We start from the raw sequence: 16927 nt of genomic DNA, 5'->3' as shown, positions 1-16927 counted from the left end.
CAATTCTATACGTAGCCTGGAACAGATGTCGACAAGTACTGGTAAAATCTGCATTTTGGAGACCAAGAGAGAGAATGAGAGAGAGAGAGAATTCAATAACATTTAAACATTTGTTTAAATAAAAACGCGCTTCTTACATATCTTAAATATTCAATGTTATAACAACACCAAATGAGACTTAAAGGCAGGAGTATATCATTCCTCTACAAAAAAAAGCGGAAGGGAAAGAGGAAGGGATCGAAGGAAAAGAGGTGAAGAAAAGGAAAAGGAGAAAACGGAAATAGGAATTGAAGGGTAGGGAAGGAGAAGGGTAGGGTGATGAAATATTAGGGAAGGAAAGGGCAGGGTGATGAAATATTAGAGAAGGAAAAGGAAAGGTTGGGAAAGGGAAGAGGTAGCTAAGGAAAAGAGGAAGGTAAGGAATAGATAGAGGGTCGGGAAGAGAAAGAGGAAGCTAGGGGGAGGGGAAGGTGGGGAAGAGAAAGAGGAAGGTAGTGAAGGTTAGGAGGATAGGGTAGGGAAGAGGAAGGTGGGAACGGGGAAGAGTAAGTTGGGGAAAAGAAATAGAAAGAGGAGGGTAGGGAAGTGAAAGAGGAGGGTAAGGAAGTGAAAGAGGAGGATCGGGAAGTGAAAGAGGAGGGTAAGGAAGTGAAAGAGGAGGGTAGGGAAGTGAAAGAGGAGGGTAAGGAAGTGAAAGAGGAGGATCGGGAAGTGAAAGAGGAGGGTAAGGAAAAGAAAGAGGAAGAGGTAGGGAAAATAAAGAGGAAGGTAGGGAAAAGAAAGAGGAAGGTAGGGAAAAGAAAGAGGAAGGTAGGGAAAAGAAAGAGGAAGTTAGGGAAAAGAAAGAGGAGGGTAAGGAAGGGGAAAGTAGGTAAATGGAAGGTTATGTAGAGAACGGAAAAAGATGATGGGAAAGGTCGGGAGAAAGAATGGATGTCATTGCAAATCAAGGAAAGATTTTTACCTCTTTGATCTAAAAATCAATTATTTTTCGAAAAAAAATCTTTCATTTTTTACATTCTTGGTCCCTTGAAAATGTTGAGCTTGTTTCTTTGTTTTCCAAATCATAAGCAATACTTTCAAAAAGAAACTAAATGATTATCAAAAATACTAAGTCTTTAGAATATTAAATTTTTAGGAGTTTTAAGTCAATTAAAGAATTTCCTGCATGTATAAATACACTTTCACAGTAGAATCTACAAAAAAAAAAATGAAATAAAAAGATGAAAAATAGCTCTAAATAAAAAAATGCAGATTAGATTTTAAATTCATGTAAATTTTGTTAAAATTAGTATACAATACGTAAACATTCATCTTACCTAATCATCATCCCCCCCCCCTTTCTCTAAAAATAATTTAAGAGTGCGTTTATGTCAATTTCACACAACAAACTGCTCAAAACTTCTCCTCTGTTTTACTAAATATTGTCACTTGATATAGGAATTAGAATCCGTGTTAGCACTGTAAGTATATAAGTGAATCCTCCCCTCAGCAGAGGATAATATTACAAGTGTTGCATGAAAATAGGAAAATGGAATTTTCATAATATTTATGGATAATTATTCATTCTAGCGTTTTGATAAGCTTTTAAAAAATCTGTTTTATGAAATTGATGAAGTTTTCAGGATAAAAACCCTTTCAAGAACAACGATATCTTTCAAATTATTGATCAGATAAAAGTTAAATTAGAACAGTTGTGATTAGGACATGTCCCTACAGTTCCTTAAAATCAATAAAAAGATCAATTAGAAGAGTTGTGATTAGGACATGTCCCTACAGTTCCTTAAAATCGATAAAAAGATTAATTAAATAAAACTTCTTGGATAGATAGCCTAAGTAAGAACTTGTAGTTAAACTTCAAGTTTAAAAAATGATTCAATGAGACCCCCCCTGGCCCCCCTATATATAAAACCAGTTGTGGTTGCGATATATTATGTAAAATTTACACAACGCAACATCAATATGGAATTGATATGATCAATTGATTTCTGTCAATTACAATTACAGTTTAAAAATTAACAATGTATGGTTTTAAAATTTAGGATTATTTTTTATCAATTTTGAAGGGTTCCGCTGTGAATCGGGCTTTCTCCTTCTTTTTTTTTATAAAAAGGAGGGTTCCTAAAAATGACTACCTTTGAATGGGACATCGTTGCATGTAAAGGGTGTCGTGTCCCACATCATTTAAGATAGTTCATGGCTCTAAATTGCAATTTTCGGGACAAATAAGACAATTTAAAAATATGAAACATTTTAAAAACGCCTAATATAAAAAATTTGCATGCAGTTGCAGTAAACACAAAGTTTTTCGAGTAATATGTGAGTATTTCAGCGTTAAATCTAGGAGATAATCAAATATTATATGGGACGCTCTGTAGAACAATTAAGCTCATTGCCGATTAAAACAACCCCCTGGCCCCCCTTTCACAAAATTTTTGCTTTGTTCACACCGTACGCAAATATTTGAAAAATAATGTTTACAAGTCAAATGCGTAAACTGGACTAAGGAAGGAATGAGTGCAATAAACAAGACAAAAACCGTGACCGTTCCGCTTCAGTGATAGCGTAAGATTATTTGCCTTGAAATTGAACGAGATAGAAATATAAAGTTTACCCCCTCCCTCCTACTTCTATTATTTACTATAGGAGGGGGAACTTGGGATCCGTCCTACACTGTGAACTTGACAGACGGAGAGGTCAAGTTTAATTGATATTACTAATACGACTTTCAGACCTCGTAGCTCCTTCAGTTTTGATTTTTATCACAAGTATGCAAACAAAACTTATTCAGTAACATTGGAAATTATAAACATTGTTCTTTTTAGGTTAGGTTAAGCCAATTTCTGGACCCAGCGCTGCGGCTAGGACAGGCTAGGGGGCCGGGCGTTGCGACCACATGATCAATTATATCCATGTACAATATTGATAGGAGGGGGGGAGGGGACAGGGTCCAAAAATCGTTATCTAGGAAATTACCAAAACACAATTACAACAATTATAAATCACGATATATTCTTTCAGATGGGATGACCAAAATGTCAATATTTATAGCTGTTTGTTTGTTTGTACTGTACTCGGTACTCCTTCTTCCAACTTCCACTCTCAAATCAAAACTAAACTGGGTTCTGATTGGTTAGAATTAGAAAAATCAGCTGATTTTGATCCAGAGCGGTGCTATGATGTTTGAACAACCGTCGTTTGAACTATCGAATATTATACACTTTAGTTAGGGAGTAAGGTAAATGTATAAGGGTTTTCATTAACAAAACTTTTGGGCAATTTTTGCGAATAGTATTTTAAATTCATAACATAAAAGTTAAATTGTCCAAAAAGAGGGAATGCCATGGCCATGTGTTTGCAAACACCTTATTTCAAAGGTATAATTGTGACCGTCAATGTATGGTACAGGGTGTCCCACGAAACATGACAGTTGGTGAATAGTTTAGAATGTATTTTTCCATTATTTGTTCAGTTGTTTGATACCAAAGATCATAAAAATATAATATGGGAGTCATTTAAATTAAAATTGATTTCATTAAGTAAAATATATAATTATAAGCAAAAGATTTGTTAAACTAAAAATATAACTATTTATTAAATGTCATGTTTCGTGGGACGCCCTGTAGTTGAACTAAAAATGTAATATGTGGAAATTTACAGGGGCGTACGAGAGCATTTATAGTTTAAAGGGGGCGTACATTTTTTGTAAAATCAATGTAAAAAAAATGTAACAACAATTTACAGTAAACTAATTAGTTGCTTAAAGGAACATACTTCTCAAAAGAAATTTGTAAATAAATTTATTTTGCTTTCGTCATACATTTAATTTCTCATTCTTTTACGAATTTGATTACAGATTTCTACAAATTCATCAAATGTCGTCTTTTCAATAAAAATTACAGAAAATCTACAGAAAATGTTTGTGAAGAATGAAAGATTACAGAAACTAATAACTGAATAGATTACTTTTTTTCGACGATAACAGTTAATTTTTATTTTCTGAACCTGTTCCTAAACAATTCTTTTTAGTTTATTTTAGAATTTTTGTTACATTTTTTGTTGTTGTTAACCTCGATTTTGGAAGGAAGAAAATATGGAAAGATGAACTTTAAGGAAGATTACATGAAAGATGTTATGCGGGGAAAATTATACGTAAGATGGAATGAAGGAAAGGAAGATTATTTTGAAGATGGAATGAAAGGAACATTTATTTGGAAGATGGAATGAAGGGTAGATTATATGGAAGATGGAATGAAGGGAGGATTATATGGAAGATGGAATGAAGGGAAGGAAGATTCTATAGAAGATGGAATATCAAGAGAAGAGTATATGGCAGATTGAATGGAGGGAAGGAAGATTATATGGAAGATGTAATTAAGGGAAGGAAGAATATGTGGAAGATGGAATTAAGAAAAGATTTCATTGAAGATGGAATGAAGGGAAGGAAGATTCTATGGAAGATGAATCAAGAAAAGAATAAATGGATGCTGGGAATGAAGGAAAGGAAGATTATATGGAAGATGGAATGAAGGGAAGGAAGATTATATGGCAGATGGAATAAAGGGAAGGAAGATAACAGAAGATGGAATGTAGGGAAGGAAAATTAAATGGAAGATGGAATGAAGGGCAAAACGATTATATGGAAGATGCAATGAAGGGAAGACTATATGGAAGATGGAATGATGGGAAGGAAGATTATATAGAATGAAAGGAAGATCATATGGAAGATGGAATAAAGGGAAGGAAGATTATATGGGAGATGGAAAGAAGGAAGGGAAGATTATATGGAAGATGTAATGAAGGGAAGGAAGATTATATGGAATGAAAGGAAGATTATATGGAAGATGGAATAAAGGGAAGGAAGATTGTATGGAAGATGGAAAGAATGGAGGGAAGATAATTATCATTAAAATTATAAACTACAGTCCTAATCAGAGAGACCCGAAATTAATTTACAATTAATCAGACGACTTTACAATCTAATTTTACAAAAATGTTTTACATTAGCTTGGATTTACTACTTCCTGTACTTTACATTAGCTTGGATTTACTACTTCCTGTACTTTACATTAGCTTGGATTTACTACTTCCTGTACTTTACATTAGCTTGGATTTACTACTTCCGGAAGCATTGGTTTGCCTGTTAAAATATGTTTATTCTGGTCGTATAAATTGTAATTTTTTTTTAGAAACTACTTTTAAAAAAAGCAACTACTTTTAACTAAAATACTGTTGAATACTGTATCCAAATAATTTGAAATCTGGTTCAAAAATGGCGTAGAGTTTCTCTTTCACCCTAAAATAGAAATTATTCAGTTTTACAGGGTGTCCCACGGAACATGACAATTGAGAGATAACTTTTAAAATCGTCTCAGAAATTGGAAATAATTTGCAGGATCATAACTTAATTTTACAAATATGATTCTTCAAGTAATAAAAGTTTTGGTTTCATTTGTTAAATTAAATCTGAAAAAGAGATTAGACTGCGTTGATCTACTAGAGAGGAATTGAATTTGGATATATAATCAACTAAAAAGAAGATACAAAAGTCAGAGAAAAAATTCACTGCTCTTTTTAAATTTTGTTAAAAGAAATTTAATAAAAAATGAATGTTAAAAATTTTGAAAAAAATCTGAACAAAATTCTTTATATTGATTTTATAGACCAAATACAGATCGTCTCTTCTCAGCTGTGTTTGATGGGACACACTGTAATTCAAATTTTTGGATTTGAAAAATAAAAAACCTCTTATCTACTGTTGTATAAGCTTGAATTGCACTGTTTTGTGATGTACGCCCATCAGTTCCCATTCTACTGCAAAAATATTAAAAAATAAGAATGATGACTTTACAATCTTGAACCTTCAGCTGCAGGAACTTTTGGGAACTCTTGATCAATGCTTAATCTTGATCTTTGTTTAATCTGCATATTAATTAAATCTAAATATCGTTATCCCGCATGGAGGAAAAACTGAAATAAAGAGATTAATTGATCCTCAAATAAAAAATGCCTACTTCATGGATATCATGGATATAGTGCGAAATGAAGCGATCAGGAATATGAGTATCCAACACGAAACTTTCCAGCTCTGGTTAGTGGTTATGTAGATTTTTAGGATATTGACAGATTTCTTTACGAGATTTTTTTATTTCCTTTTATTGTATACAGGGTTAACAAACACAACATAAGACTTGATCGACGACCTGAAACTCTTTTATAGTAGAAAAACAAAGGATCTGTCGGTAATGTTTCAAGTGATTCTCCAGTTAAGAATGACATCTCCTATTTCAAGCAGGATTTCTAAAGTTAACTGATCATTATCAAGGATAAAATATTTGTCCACCTTAAAATCAATTTTTTTCAATTGTTAAAGTGGAATTTGCATTTATGCCGCAGAGTGAATAAAGAACATTGTGAAAAATTAACTCTTTTTTGATCTTTTTTTATTGGAAATCAAATCTGTTGTCCTCGCAGGGAAAGTGTTTTTTTATAGTTTATTAAAATTAAATTAAAAAACTAATATACACCAACAGGAAACCTGGAATGTAAAACAAAGACTAAAAGTCATTTGTTGGTAGCGTTTATATCGTGTACCTGTGTAAGCGAACATCTAGGTTTATATTACATTTCTTTTTTAAATAAAAAGTGTCTTCATTCATTGTTTCCAGTTTAAAGATTGCGTCATACCTGATAAAAAAAGACAATATCATTAAAAATCCATGTTTGAAACATAAAAACAGTATTAAAGGGACTGTAATTGTAATTTCAAGCACTCACCTCTGCCCCTTTAGTAAAAGTAAATTCAACCTTTATGAAGCATAAAGTCTGACCGCGTCAACCTTGTTGCACCGGCCACCGGCTAGTCATGTCCATAGAGCTAAGTACAGTACAAACTGGGAACGGAAAGGTTGACCCAGCTCGGAAATTCAAATGTACTACGGCTGCCCGTGGAAGTAACCTTCAAAGTAAAGCTGGCAATATGTTCTGATCAAGTTTAAATTACATCCAATTGTTTTTGTTTATTCAAACTGTTTATTTTCATTTGTGGTTTCTCTGCAAGAATTTTGCGAATTTCTTACTTTAAGAAACAAAAACAATGAACTTAATGCGCAAGATGCCAAGAGTTCTCAACAAAATCCCCGTTTTTTACATTTAAATTTGTATTTTAATTTATAAATTGTCCAATATTTTTTAAATTGTCCAAAAAGAGGGGTTAATATCTAAATTGCTAAAAAAATAAAAGGTGTTCAATTCTTAGCCAAACACCTTATTTCTTGAAGGGAGTGACCGCTAATGTATGGTAGTTGAACTGAAATGTATTGTGGAAGTTTATTTTAGGAATCATTTGAGACACAGAAAACGTTTCCATGATGCATAATCACTCAGTTTGAGCTCAAAGTCGACCTTCAAAATAATCGATTTGTTTGCAGATTTCTACAAATTCTTTAAATGTCTTCTTTTCAATAAAATTCCAGAAAATCTACAAAAAATAATTGTGAAAAATGAGAAATCACAGAATCTTTTAATTGAATATACTTAGTTTATTGCAGAATTTTTGTTACATTTTTGTCGTCGTTATTTAATAATTTAAAAAAAAATTGGTTCTCATCTTAAAATGTTCTCACCCAACTTGATGATTTTTAACGTCGATTTTGCGCTCAACTCAAACTCAGTAATTATACGTCATAGAAACGTTTTATATGTCTCAAATAATTCCTACGAAAATTTTCAACAATAATACATTTTCAGTTCATTCACCATACATTGCCGGTCACTACCTTTATTACAACAATAACTTTTATTTGATCAAAAATGTTGAACAAATATCCTTGTTTTTTTTAGTTTAAAAGTGTTTCTGACAAACTTTTCCAATTTTAAGGGTACCTTTGTCAATCGAACATGACACTCCATAAATGAGGGTTTACTTGAAATTAAGTCCCCAAAGTATAAGATTAAAAGTTACTGCTGTGAACAAGGCCTACAGTTGAGATATACAGGTCTCCAATGAAAGTTCACTTTTCTAACCCGTTCAGAAAATCTTCTACTCTGAAAAAGAAAAACTTCAATTGTAAAATATTTTTGAAAAGTCAACTTGTTAAAACCTGATATACTGTAGAGTTGTGGAGAAAATCTAAATGATCAGCAACATACGTAGCAAATTCTGCAAACGTAGGTATCTTAAAAAGTTGGATTTGTCAAAAATAAAATTTGAATGAATGATCATTGATAAATCTATTGTCAATTCATATAGTTCTTCATTTATTTATGCATAGTCAAATTGTCAACAAATTCCTGATCGCTATCTTTTTTGAACCGTTTTCTAATCCAATTCTGTAAAATATGCCACTTTTTAAACTTAAATTTAGAAAAATGGGTGACCCAAAATTGTTGGCTTTTATGGTTTAACAGAACAATTTTTGAACATTATACATTTGTTGACCATATATCTACCTTCTAAACCCCCCCCTCTCCACATAATGTCGTCTTTGCCAGCCCCTCCTCTTGGTTAAATCCAAACCAAAGCAATACTCAGGCAATTTCTCTGTACTCTGACAATGGGAAACATTAAATAGTGAAACGTTTTAACTAAGGGAATAATCAAATCCACAAATAACTTTGCAATTCATAGTTATTCCTCTTAAACAACCGGCTTTATATTTTCAGAAGCATTATCCGAATCCACTCCTTAATTACCCCATAACACACCAAATTAGTAAGTTTATTTTATTAAACATTAAACAATGTTAAATTAATATTTATTTCCACTAAAACTTTTTTTTATAGGTTTGAAATAAATTCATTTATTGAGATTATGTGTTATGGAGTATAAGGAGCCATCAACATCAATTAATTAAACACCTAACCAACCAATCAACTAACCACCTAATCACCGACGCCCCCCGCATAAGTTTCAAAATAAAGCATTACACGTCAAAGAGTTCAAAAACATCTTCTCAAACCAAACAGAAAAACACGTTTTTGCTCCTTTTTAAAGGATTTTAGCCAAGGGCTTATAAATCCCTATTACCCTTTACCGAATGAGAAGAATCAAGGACAGCATTTTTTATCCATTAATTTGTTTTTAACCAGCTGAATTTATTAAGAAACTCAACTGGATAAAAAACATAGCAAAATAAATTGTTAATTTCTGGCAAAAATCAATTTCTAAATAAGATTTTTATTTTATAAGTAGCAAGCCTGAATTTTTCCAAAAGTAGCCCAATGTGTGCTGTTTCTAGGATAAATCTCTAACCATTGAAATATCTTCAGAATTTCTTGAAGCATTTTTTTCAAGAAATGCTGGAGTCATAGATTTTTCACTAACACTGAATTACAAAAAATCTCAAAAGAAAAATGACAGATATTATTCCTGTCATTTTATCCAGATAGGCAGATAAGATTCTCTCAAAAGGATCCCTAGTTATAAAAAAAAAGTTTTTACAGTAAACTCGATCTTTAAGTCAAGTCAAGCCAAGTAAAGTCATGTTCAATTATCGTGTCAATTGACATACTGTAAGTGCTATGTATGCAATACAAATATATATCTATATTTATAAGGTTCTAATCTGTGTTTGTCTGTTTGTATGGCCCTTGTCTGATTTCCCTCAAATTTTGATTGGGGAACTCGGTAGAACCACAAGAATGTTTTTAGCAAAGTTTAAATATTCTAAGTTAAAAGAGATGCCTTTTACAGGGAAAATTCCAGGCATAGCTGGGTTTCCAAGCTAGTAAATTTATATAATAGTAACCTTTGTTTGTAAGTCTAATCATAACTCATGATCCCCTTGACTGATTTGCCTCAAATTTTGATTGGTGAACTCGGTAGAACCACAGGAATGTTCTTAGTTAGATTTAAAAATTGTAATATAAGTGGATTTGATTTTACTAAGAAAGCTTTAATATTCAGGCAAAGCTGGGTTTTTAAACTAGTTTTAAACATTAATTGAAGTTGTAAAAATTACAATTATAATCCCTTTTTTTCTGGTGCGCATTCAAAAAATTATATTTTTCTCAACACAAATGTTAGATTTTTTATCCAAACTTTTTGAATTGTTTTACCTGACAATAAAAAACTTGAATGCGACTTTCTCAAATTCATCTCTAATCAATCCTTTTAGTTGTGGATATAATATCTCAACCTATAATTTTACAAATTATCATCGGTGTCTTAAAAATACAAAATGGATACATTTTCACATACTCATAGTATTGTACCTGTTTATGACTGTGTTCCGCATTTTTGGTTTTGTTTGCCAATTTCACAAGATGGTCGACCCACGTGGTAGATCCTGTAAAAATATTTGGTTTGGTAACTTCACAAGATGGTCGACCCATGTGGTAGATCCTGTAATAATATTTGGTTTGGTAACTTCACAAGATGGTGGGTCTACCCATAAAAAATCGCTCCAACCCCCTATTCTTTTTCTTAATTACAGATACATGTTAAACAATTATACAAAGATATGCATCATGTGTTTGTCAACTTTTCCCGGGGCTCCTATGAAGGGGGGGGGGGCATAAGAGCCCCAGTTGTAAAGATTCTCGTATGTTTTAATATATCTATATGTATTAAATATGAAAGTTTATGATTTTATAACTTCACATGAATTTTCACGGGAAAAAAATATTTGTTTAAATGCTTTTTTTGACAAATTTTACATAATTTTTCCAAAGAGAAAATTGAGAAATACCTATCTTATAATTCTCGCAGTACATGAAAAGATGTTCAGTATCAAATCTAAATAATCAAAATCTGTTGTAAATTACTAAAAAGTTTTTCCAAATAAGCGCTGAAAATGTAAATATTTGCTTTTAATTCTCTATTGTAGAAATATTTTAGTGTTAACATGCAATTACTTCCCCGCCTTATCATCCATTTCGTTGTTTGTTGTAATCTAATCTAATTGGACTTGGAATGAGGTCTGTAAAAGTAAGCTTTTATTTATGGTTTTAAAATTTTCATATTACTAGGATTTTCGCGCCCATTATGTTTTTCAATTGTGAACATTTTCAATTTAATAAACAATGTTGGAAAAACAATCAAAAAAGTTCGCTGATTATAAAATATTTTTTCCTGGATTTACAAAATAAGAATCGAATTTTATGAGGCAAATTTTTGAAAATTCTGATCATCCTTAAAATTTTCCTGGGGTCATGTGAGGTCCCATAACAAAATTTCGGCCCAATCGGTTCAGCTGTTTTGAGATTTTGTTGCAAACAAACAAACAGAAACCCAGACAAACAATCAAAGTATATAATCATCAATTTGTAATTGTAAACTCTATCTGTATACAGATACATTTATTTTAGCAATAAACTTTATCTTATCTTATCTTATCTTATATAAATGGTAATAAAAATAAAGTATATAAACAAAGCAGTTTTCCTGATACGGTTGTTGTACAGACTGAATGCTACTTTGCTCCGTTCTTCAAATTCAGGACAATTTCTGCAGAAATCAAATAAAAAATAAGTTTTTGATAATTTCCGTTATTCATTCTAAAGTAGGTTTTTCAATATACTTTCTTGACATTTCGAGAAAACAACCTCATAAGGAACCGAGTTTTTCCACAAACTCTGTTGTTTTCCCACAAACTCTGTTGTTTTCCCAAAATCATTGCAAATTGCAATGACGTAGGATTTTGATATTTCAAACCATGAATTATGTTAGACTAAATAATCTAAGTTTGAGATGTCAGGTTGAAAATATAAAGAGATTAGAATATTTGAATCTCTGGCAAAAATCAATTCCTATTTTCCAAAGATGAATTAAGATTGACTTAAATTACTAACAGACATTTTTTTCGATATTTGTTGTAAAAATGTTCTCGAAAATGCAAAAACTCAAATTCAAATAAGTTTTAATTTGTCATAAGGAATTGAGTCTTTGCCACTAACTCAAATTTTCAAGTTCCGTAATCTTTTATACCTGATGGTGTAACCTTTAAAATGTCCAACTCAGATTATTTGAGCTAATATATATAGAATTGAAATATCTAAGTTGAGTTGTAAAGACAAAGTGATTAAAAAATCAGAGTTTTTGGCAAGAACTTAGTTTCTTTGCAATTTAAATAAAAAAAACTGCCAATTCAGCAATAATATAATAAAAAATAACAAAAAGTTTATCAATTTTTTATTTTCTGTATTTGAACAATTCCCTTCTGAGGATCTGGTTTCTTTCTTTAAATACTTTCTCACGAGAACTTAAAAATTCTACAAAATAATGAAACTTTAAAGATTTAAAACAATTTTTTTTTATAAATTCTTAAACAAAAAGTTTAGAATATGCTATAAATGTTTAACAGATAAAAAATAGATACTATTGGATAAATCTTCTTCACAATGAAGAAGTAAAGAAAATTTAAAGTAAGATTATAGCTTTTAAAATACAGACGTGTTAAAAATTATTGAGATTATTAAAATTGAGATTTTTAAGTTTTGACTTATTTGTGAAAAAAGACTTTTTTATAGTGTTTCTCTTAGCATTGATTGAATAATGTGTAAGAAGAGAAAAAATAGTGTAATTTTTCAAAAAAAAATCCAACTTTTAATTCTATTTTTATTCTTAAAAAAATGTTATATTTCATTCCTTTCAAATCATCTTGTTTTGGTTTGTTCTTCTTGTTCTCAATCCCAGCTTGATTTTGAACAGGGGGTGGTCGTCTTCAATACATGGTTTTTAAAAATTATTTTTTAAAGAGAGATCTTTGAAAAATCGCAATATTTTTAAAAAAATAATTTATTTTATTTCTTTACTAGATATTCAAACACTCTGAAGTTTAGATCGAAATTAATTATTATCTAATTTAGACAGTTTTTCAAACCAATAAATATGCTAGTTAAAAGTCGACATTGAAGTCAAAGAATCAGCAGGCGAGGATCCAGGGGGGGGGGTCAAGGGGTCGACGACCCCCCCTTTTGAAAAAAGAGGGGGACAGGAGTTTATTTTGACACCCCTTATTCTGGAGAGTAACCTAAAAGTTTACTGTAACTTGTTTTCCAGCAGATACTATAATATGCTTTAACAAAACTAATGCTTAAATCAAATCAGCCTCGTCTCTTGGGAAAACAAGTATCTTTGAAATTTTAAAATGTGTAAATGTCGATTTTTGTGTTTTGTCAGACGAGAAGGTAACAATATTTTAAAACTTTATTCTGTAGAAGTTTACCAAACATGCAAAAATATAAGGCAAAAACGATAGTTTCTGGTTTTTAAAACGATCGTTTTTAGTTCGTTTTTGCCTTAAGTTTTCACCTAGGATGTTTGATATTAGTAAACTTCTACAGAAGACAATTTTAAATCTTTAACTCGTAAATCTTTTAAAAGTCCAAAAGTATTAAAAGTTTCTGTAAAACGAATCTAGCCTTTTCCCATCGCTATATTTAAACCTACAGGAATAACCACAAAAAATAAGAGTTAAGAACAGATTAAAACTCTACAATCTTGAAATTGCATTCTTCGGTAATTACTCACATGAAAAAACACCCTAACCTTTTGCCGTTAATATCTCAATCTTAAACAATATTAAAAATTTAATTAGAAATTATTTAGTAAAAATGGAAATGGAAATATATTTTTTTATAGAGTAATATGTCTGAGTGAAAAAATTGTAAATGCAGCTTTAAGGTAGAAATATTTTTACATACTATAATAGTAGTTTTCTGTTTTGAGCACTAAAAAATACTCACTTTTAATGCTTATTTCTTTTTATTTTTTTGGGAGGCCTACCCCCCCCCTGCACCCCCCCCTCGCTCACTACGATTAGCACGGTACTAGACCCAATATTATTAAGACTTTGACCCCCCTTTTTAAAAATCTGGATCCGCCCCTGAAAGAATGTACCAAAAAATGGTCATAGATTTTGTGAGCTTTCTAAAAAAAGGTGGTGGGACTGAGAGAAATAAATTAAAAACACGTTCCTTTGAATTGGGGGTTTGTACTCTTCTATGTTTTAAACTGTAAACATTTTTTTTCTTCTTTTTATTAGATTTTCTTTGACATCAAGATCAAGTTATCAACACAATTTACTTAAACATGACTAACTTTGCACCTTTATTTTCCATTGCATGGAAACCTGTATTAACTTTTTCTTTGTTTAGCTTTTCAAATCATGCTTAATAAAGGGACTGCAGGCGTAATTTTATGTGACATTACATTTATAGAGTTGCATGTACGGTGCACAATGGTACCTTTTAAACATTTGACTAAAGATGGATCTCTTCCACGTCGATAATCAGATAAAGTTGTTTTTATATTTATATGGAGGGTTAGTTGAAAATACATCAAAATATTGATAGTAATATTCACTAAAAACTAATTTTGTTACTCTGAAGTGTAAAATTATAAATTTATCTTTTAAAACATTTCCTCCGATGTAAAGTATATATAATAAACTCCACACAGCAACAAACATAACTGAAAAATAGATAATTATATGTATTTCAGGGAACTGATTGCTCTTCTTATGCTCAAACTTTTTTATTCCTACATCTTTGTAACCTGGTGTCGTTGAACTTGAAATTTTAATCTGCAGGAAATATAAGCTGCTAGATTATATAAGTTTTGCACCATTATGTTACAAAGATAAAGGAATTAAAGCAAGCAAGAATAAATCAGTTAATCCCTTTATGAATATTCTTTAATCCTACAAACAAAATAATTAAAAAATTAAAAAGTTTTTCATCAGATATTGTCCAAGAAATTGAAAATAAAACAATTACCTGTACAAATTACCGATCTTTTAAAGTCTCTAAAATCAATTGAATAGAACATTTTCAATTCTTAATTATAACTTTTTTTGAGCTTGTGATATTTATAATCATAAAAATAATAATAATAATAATTATAAAAATAAAAAAATAATACTAATCAGAATAACATTTACACCATATTATTTATACCATAAAAGAAAAAATATAATTAATAATAATAAAGATAAATCAATAATAAGATAAGAAATAATAATGAAAGTAATAAAAATAGATTTTAGAAAAGTGTTATGTAGAGTTGAAGCATTTCAAAACTAACACTCAACATTTACAAAAAGTTTAACACTTGTGACAAGCCTTGACCAACTTAAATTACTTGAATTGCAGGGGAGCCAAGGTTGTATAATATTAATAAGATTGCTTACTTTCGTTGCGCTCTAATGTCGTCTCCTAACCATAGATATAAGAAGTGTGTTCAATAAGTTTTTTTAGAGGTACTGCTAGATAATTTTTTCCTTTTTAAGTTTTTGGAGGGCGGAACAAATTGTTTTTATTCCCTCACTTCGAACATTTTTTATAACACTATCTGGCCAGCTTATATTTCCGAATACCTTGTTTTGATTGTTTGGAATTTGTAAAAAATATGAGCTATGAAAAGAATTTGACTCCCTGCCCTAAGCACCCCGTATGCATGATTAATGCCCTTGCCCTCTTGAAGCATTCTGATTACTTGCAACACTGAAATACAATGTTGGTAAAGCAGCCATATTTTCCATTTATCTTTGTTGTTTATTTTTTTTGTGACCCTGCCAAATCTGAGGCACCAGCCAGATCCTTCGAATAACATTCAAATCTTTGCCAAATCTATGGCACGAATGCCAAATCTGCGGCACGGCAGCCAACCAATTCTGTGGCATGGCGGCCGAATCTGTGGCAAGGCGGCCAAGTTTGTGGCATTGCGGCCAAATCTGTGGCATGGTGGCCAAATCTGTGGCATGGCGGCCAAATCTGTAGCACGGCGACCAAGTCTGTGGTACGGCAACCAATTCTGTGGCACTGCTACCAAATCTGTGGCACGGGGCCAAATCTATGGCATGGCGGCCAAATCTGAAAACAAAATCGTAAATTTGTGTACAAAAGAACAAAATTCGAGTATACATCGCCTTCCTTGTCCTAAGGAATCAAAACAAAAACTGAATTGTAACAACAAAGATGTGAAAATTGTGTTCGCTAAAATGTGTACAGCACAAGTCATTTCCGGTAACAGATACTATTTCCTTTTAGAGCTTTCTCAATTTCTCATTATTCTTTTGAAGAGGGAAACCAAAACATTTTCTAAAATTTTTTCTACATGAAGAATTTTTAAATGTCTCAGCCCTGTATTTTTTTTAAAGTTCACAATACATAGCTATGCTTGTGTTCATAAATCTGCCTTTCACTTTATCCAAGAGTAATGTCGTCTTCCTACCCTTCCCCTTTGTTTCGGATCTTAAAACCAGAGAATATATTCTGGCATACGTCAGTCCCAGAATTAAAGAGAAAACATGTTGCCTAGTAAAACGTATTAACTAGTGAATAATTGAATCATTCAATCCGTGATTAATTCTGCAATCCATTGCAATTCTCCTTAAACAACCGGGATTTTAATTTTCAGAAGTAATATCTAAACGTTTTAAACTGACCCAATCACCTTCCTCTGATCTCAAATCACTCCTTGATTACCCCAGACACACCCTACTAGTAAGTTACTCACTCTAGCATGCCGAGTCCATTAGTTCCTGATCCAATCAGGGTTCAGTCGTGTGTTTGTTGTCTATTCTGAACCAATAATAATTGCTAGGCGGTACATCTATCTTTCTTTTTAGCTCATTATTCAATTAGAGATGAATCCTTATATCTGCGCTATAACAGTAAATGGAAATATTTGCCTGTACTGAAACTATAGTGATACTCAATCCTTTTAATAACATTAAACAATTTTATACTAATCAATTATTATTACAAAAACTTTATTTTGTAGGTTTGAAATATTTTTATATATTTGCAACTTGTGTTTGTGGTTAAGAGGAGCCTTTCAACCTTGATCTAGACATCCATGAGTTGTGTCAACAACCGGATTATTTTTCAGATCAGTTGATGTAAATCATATCATATCAGATGTAAGGGGCGTTCTCCCGAAAGTATATCAGCTTCGTTCGTCACAACAAGAAAATTTTTA

The 16927-nt window shown here is 31.4% G+C and overlaps 1 protein-coding gene and 2 long non-coding RNA genes across 3 annotated transcripts; 1 reads left to right on the top strand and 2 right to left on the bottom strand.

Annotated features, from left to right (window-relative positions):
* Positions 1 to 5003: 5003 nt before the first annotated feature.
* On the bottom strand, positions 5004 to 8180 carry LOC111703334 (uncharacterized). Its single transcript, XR_002765595.1, has 5 exons — positions 8103 to 8180; positions 7964 to 8046; positions 6595 to 6687; positions 5746 to 5814; positions 5004 to 5296 (listed from the first exon to the last, which is right to left on the bottom strand). It is a non-coding gene; the product is annotated as an uncharacterized LOC111703334 (long non-coding RNA).
* LOC111703335 (uncharacterized) lies at positions 6500 to 8871 on the top strand. Its single transcript, XR_002765596.1, has 4 exons — positions 6500 to 6614; positions 8117 to 8169; positions 8665 to 8713; positions 8785 to 8871. It is a non-coding gene; the product is annotated as an uncharacterized LOC111703335 (long non-coding RNA).
* Positions 8679 to 11183, bottom strand: LOC111703333 (carbohydrate sulfotransferase 10). The gene is made up of 5 exons (XM_023475237.1): positions 10692 to 11183; positions 10216 to 10289; positions 10060 to 10139; positions 9371 to 9417; positions 8679 to 9248 (listed from the first exon to the last, which is right to left on the bottom strand). The coding sequence occupies exons 1-5, from the start codon at positions 10714 to 10716 to the stop codon at positions 9184 to 9186; spliced, it is 291 nt and encodes a 96-aa protein (XP_023331005.1). The 5' UTR covers positions 10717 to 11183; the 3' UTR covers positions 8679 to 9183.
* Positions 11184 to 16927: the final 5744 nt, after the last annotated feature.

Source organism: Eurytemora carolleeae, unplaced genomic scaffold (genome assembly GCF_000591075.1).
Source record: "Eurytemora carolleeae unplaced genomic scaffold, Eaff_2.0 scaffold520, whole genome shotgun sequence".
Taxonomy (NCBI): Eukaryota; Metazoa; Arthropoda; class Copepoda; order Calanoida; family Temoridae; genus Eurytemora; species Eurytemora carolleeae.
This window is presented reverse-complemented; position numbering and strand designations above follow the sequence as displayed.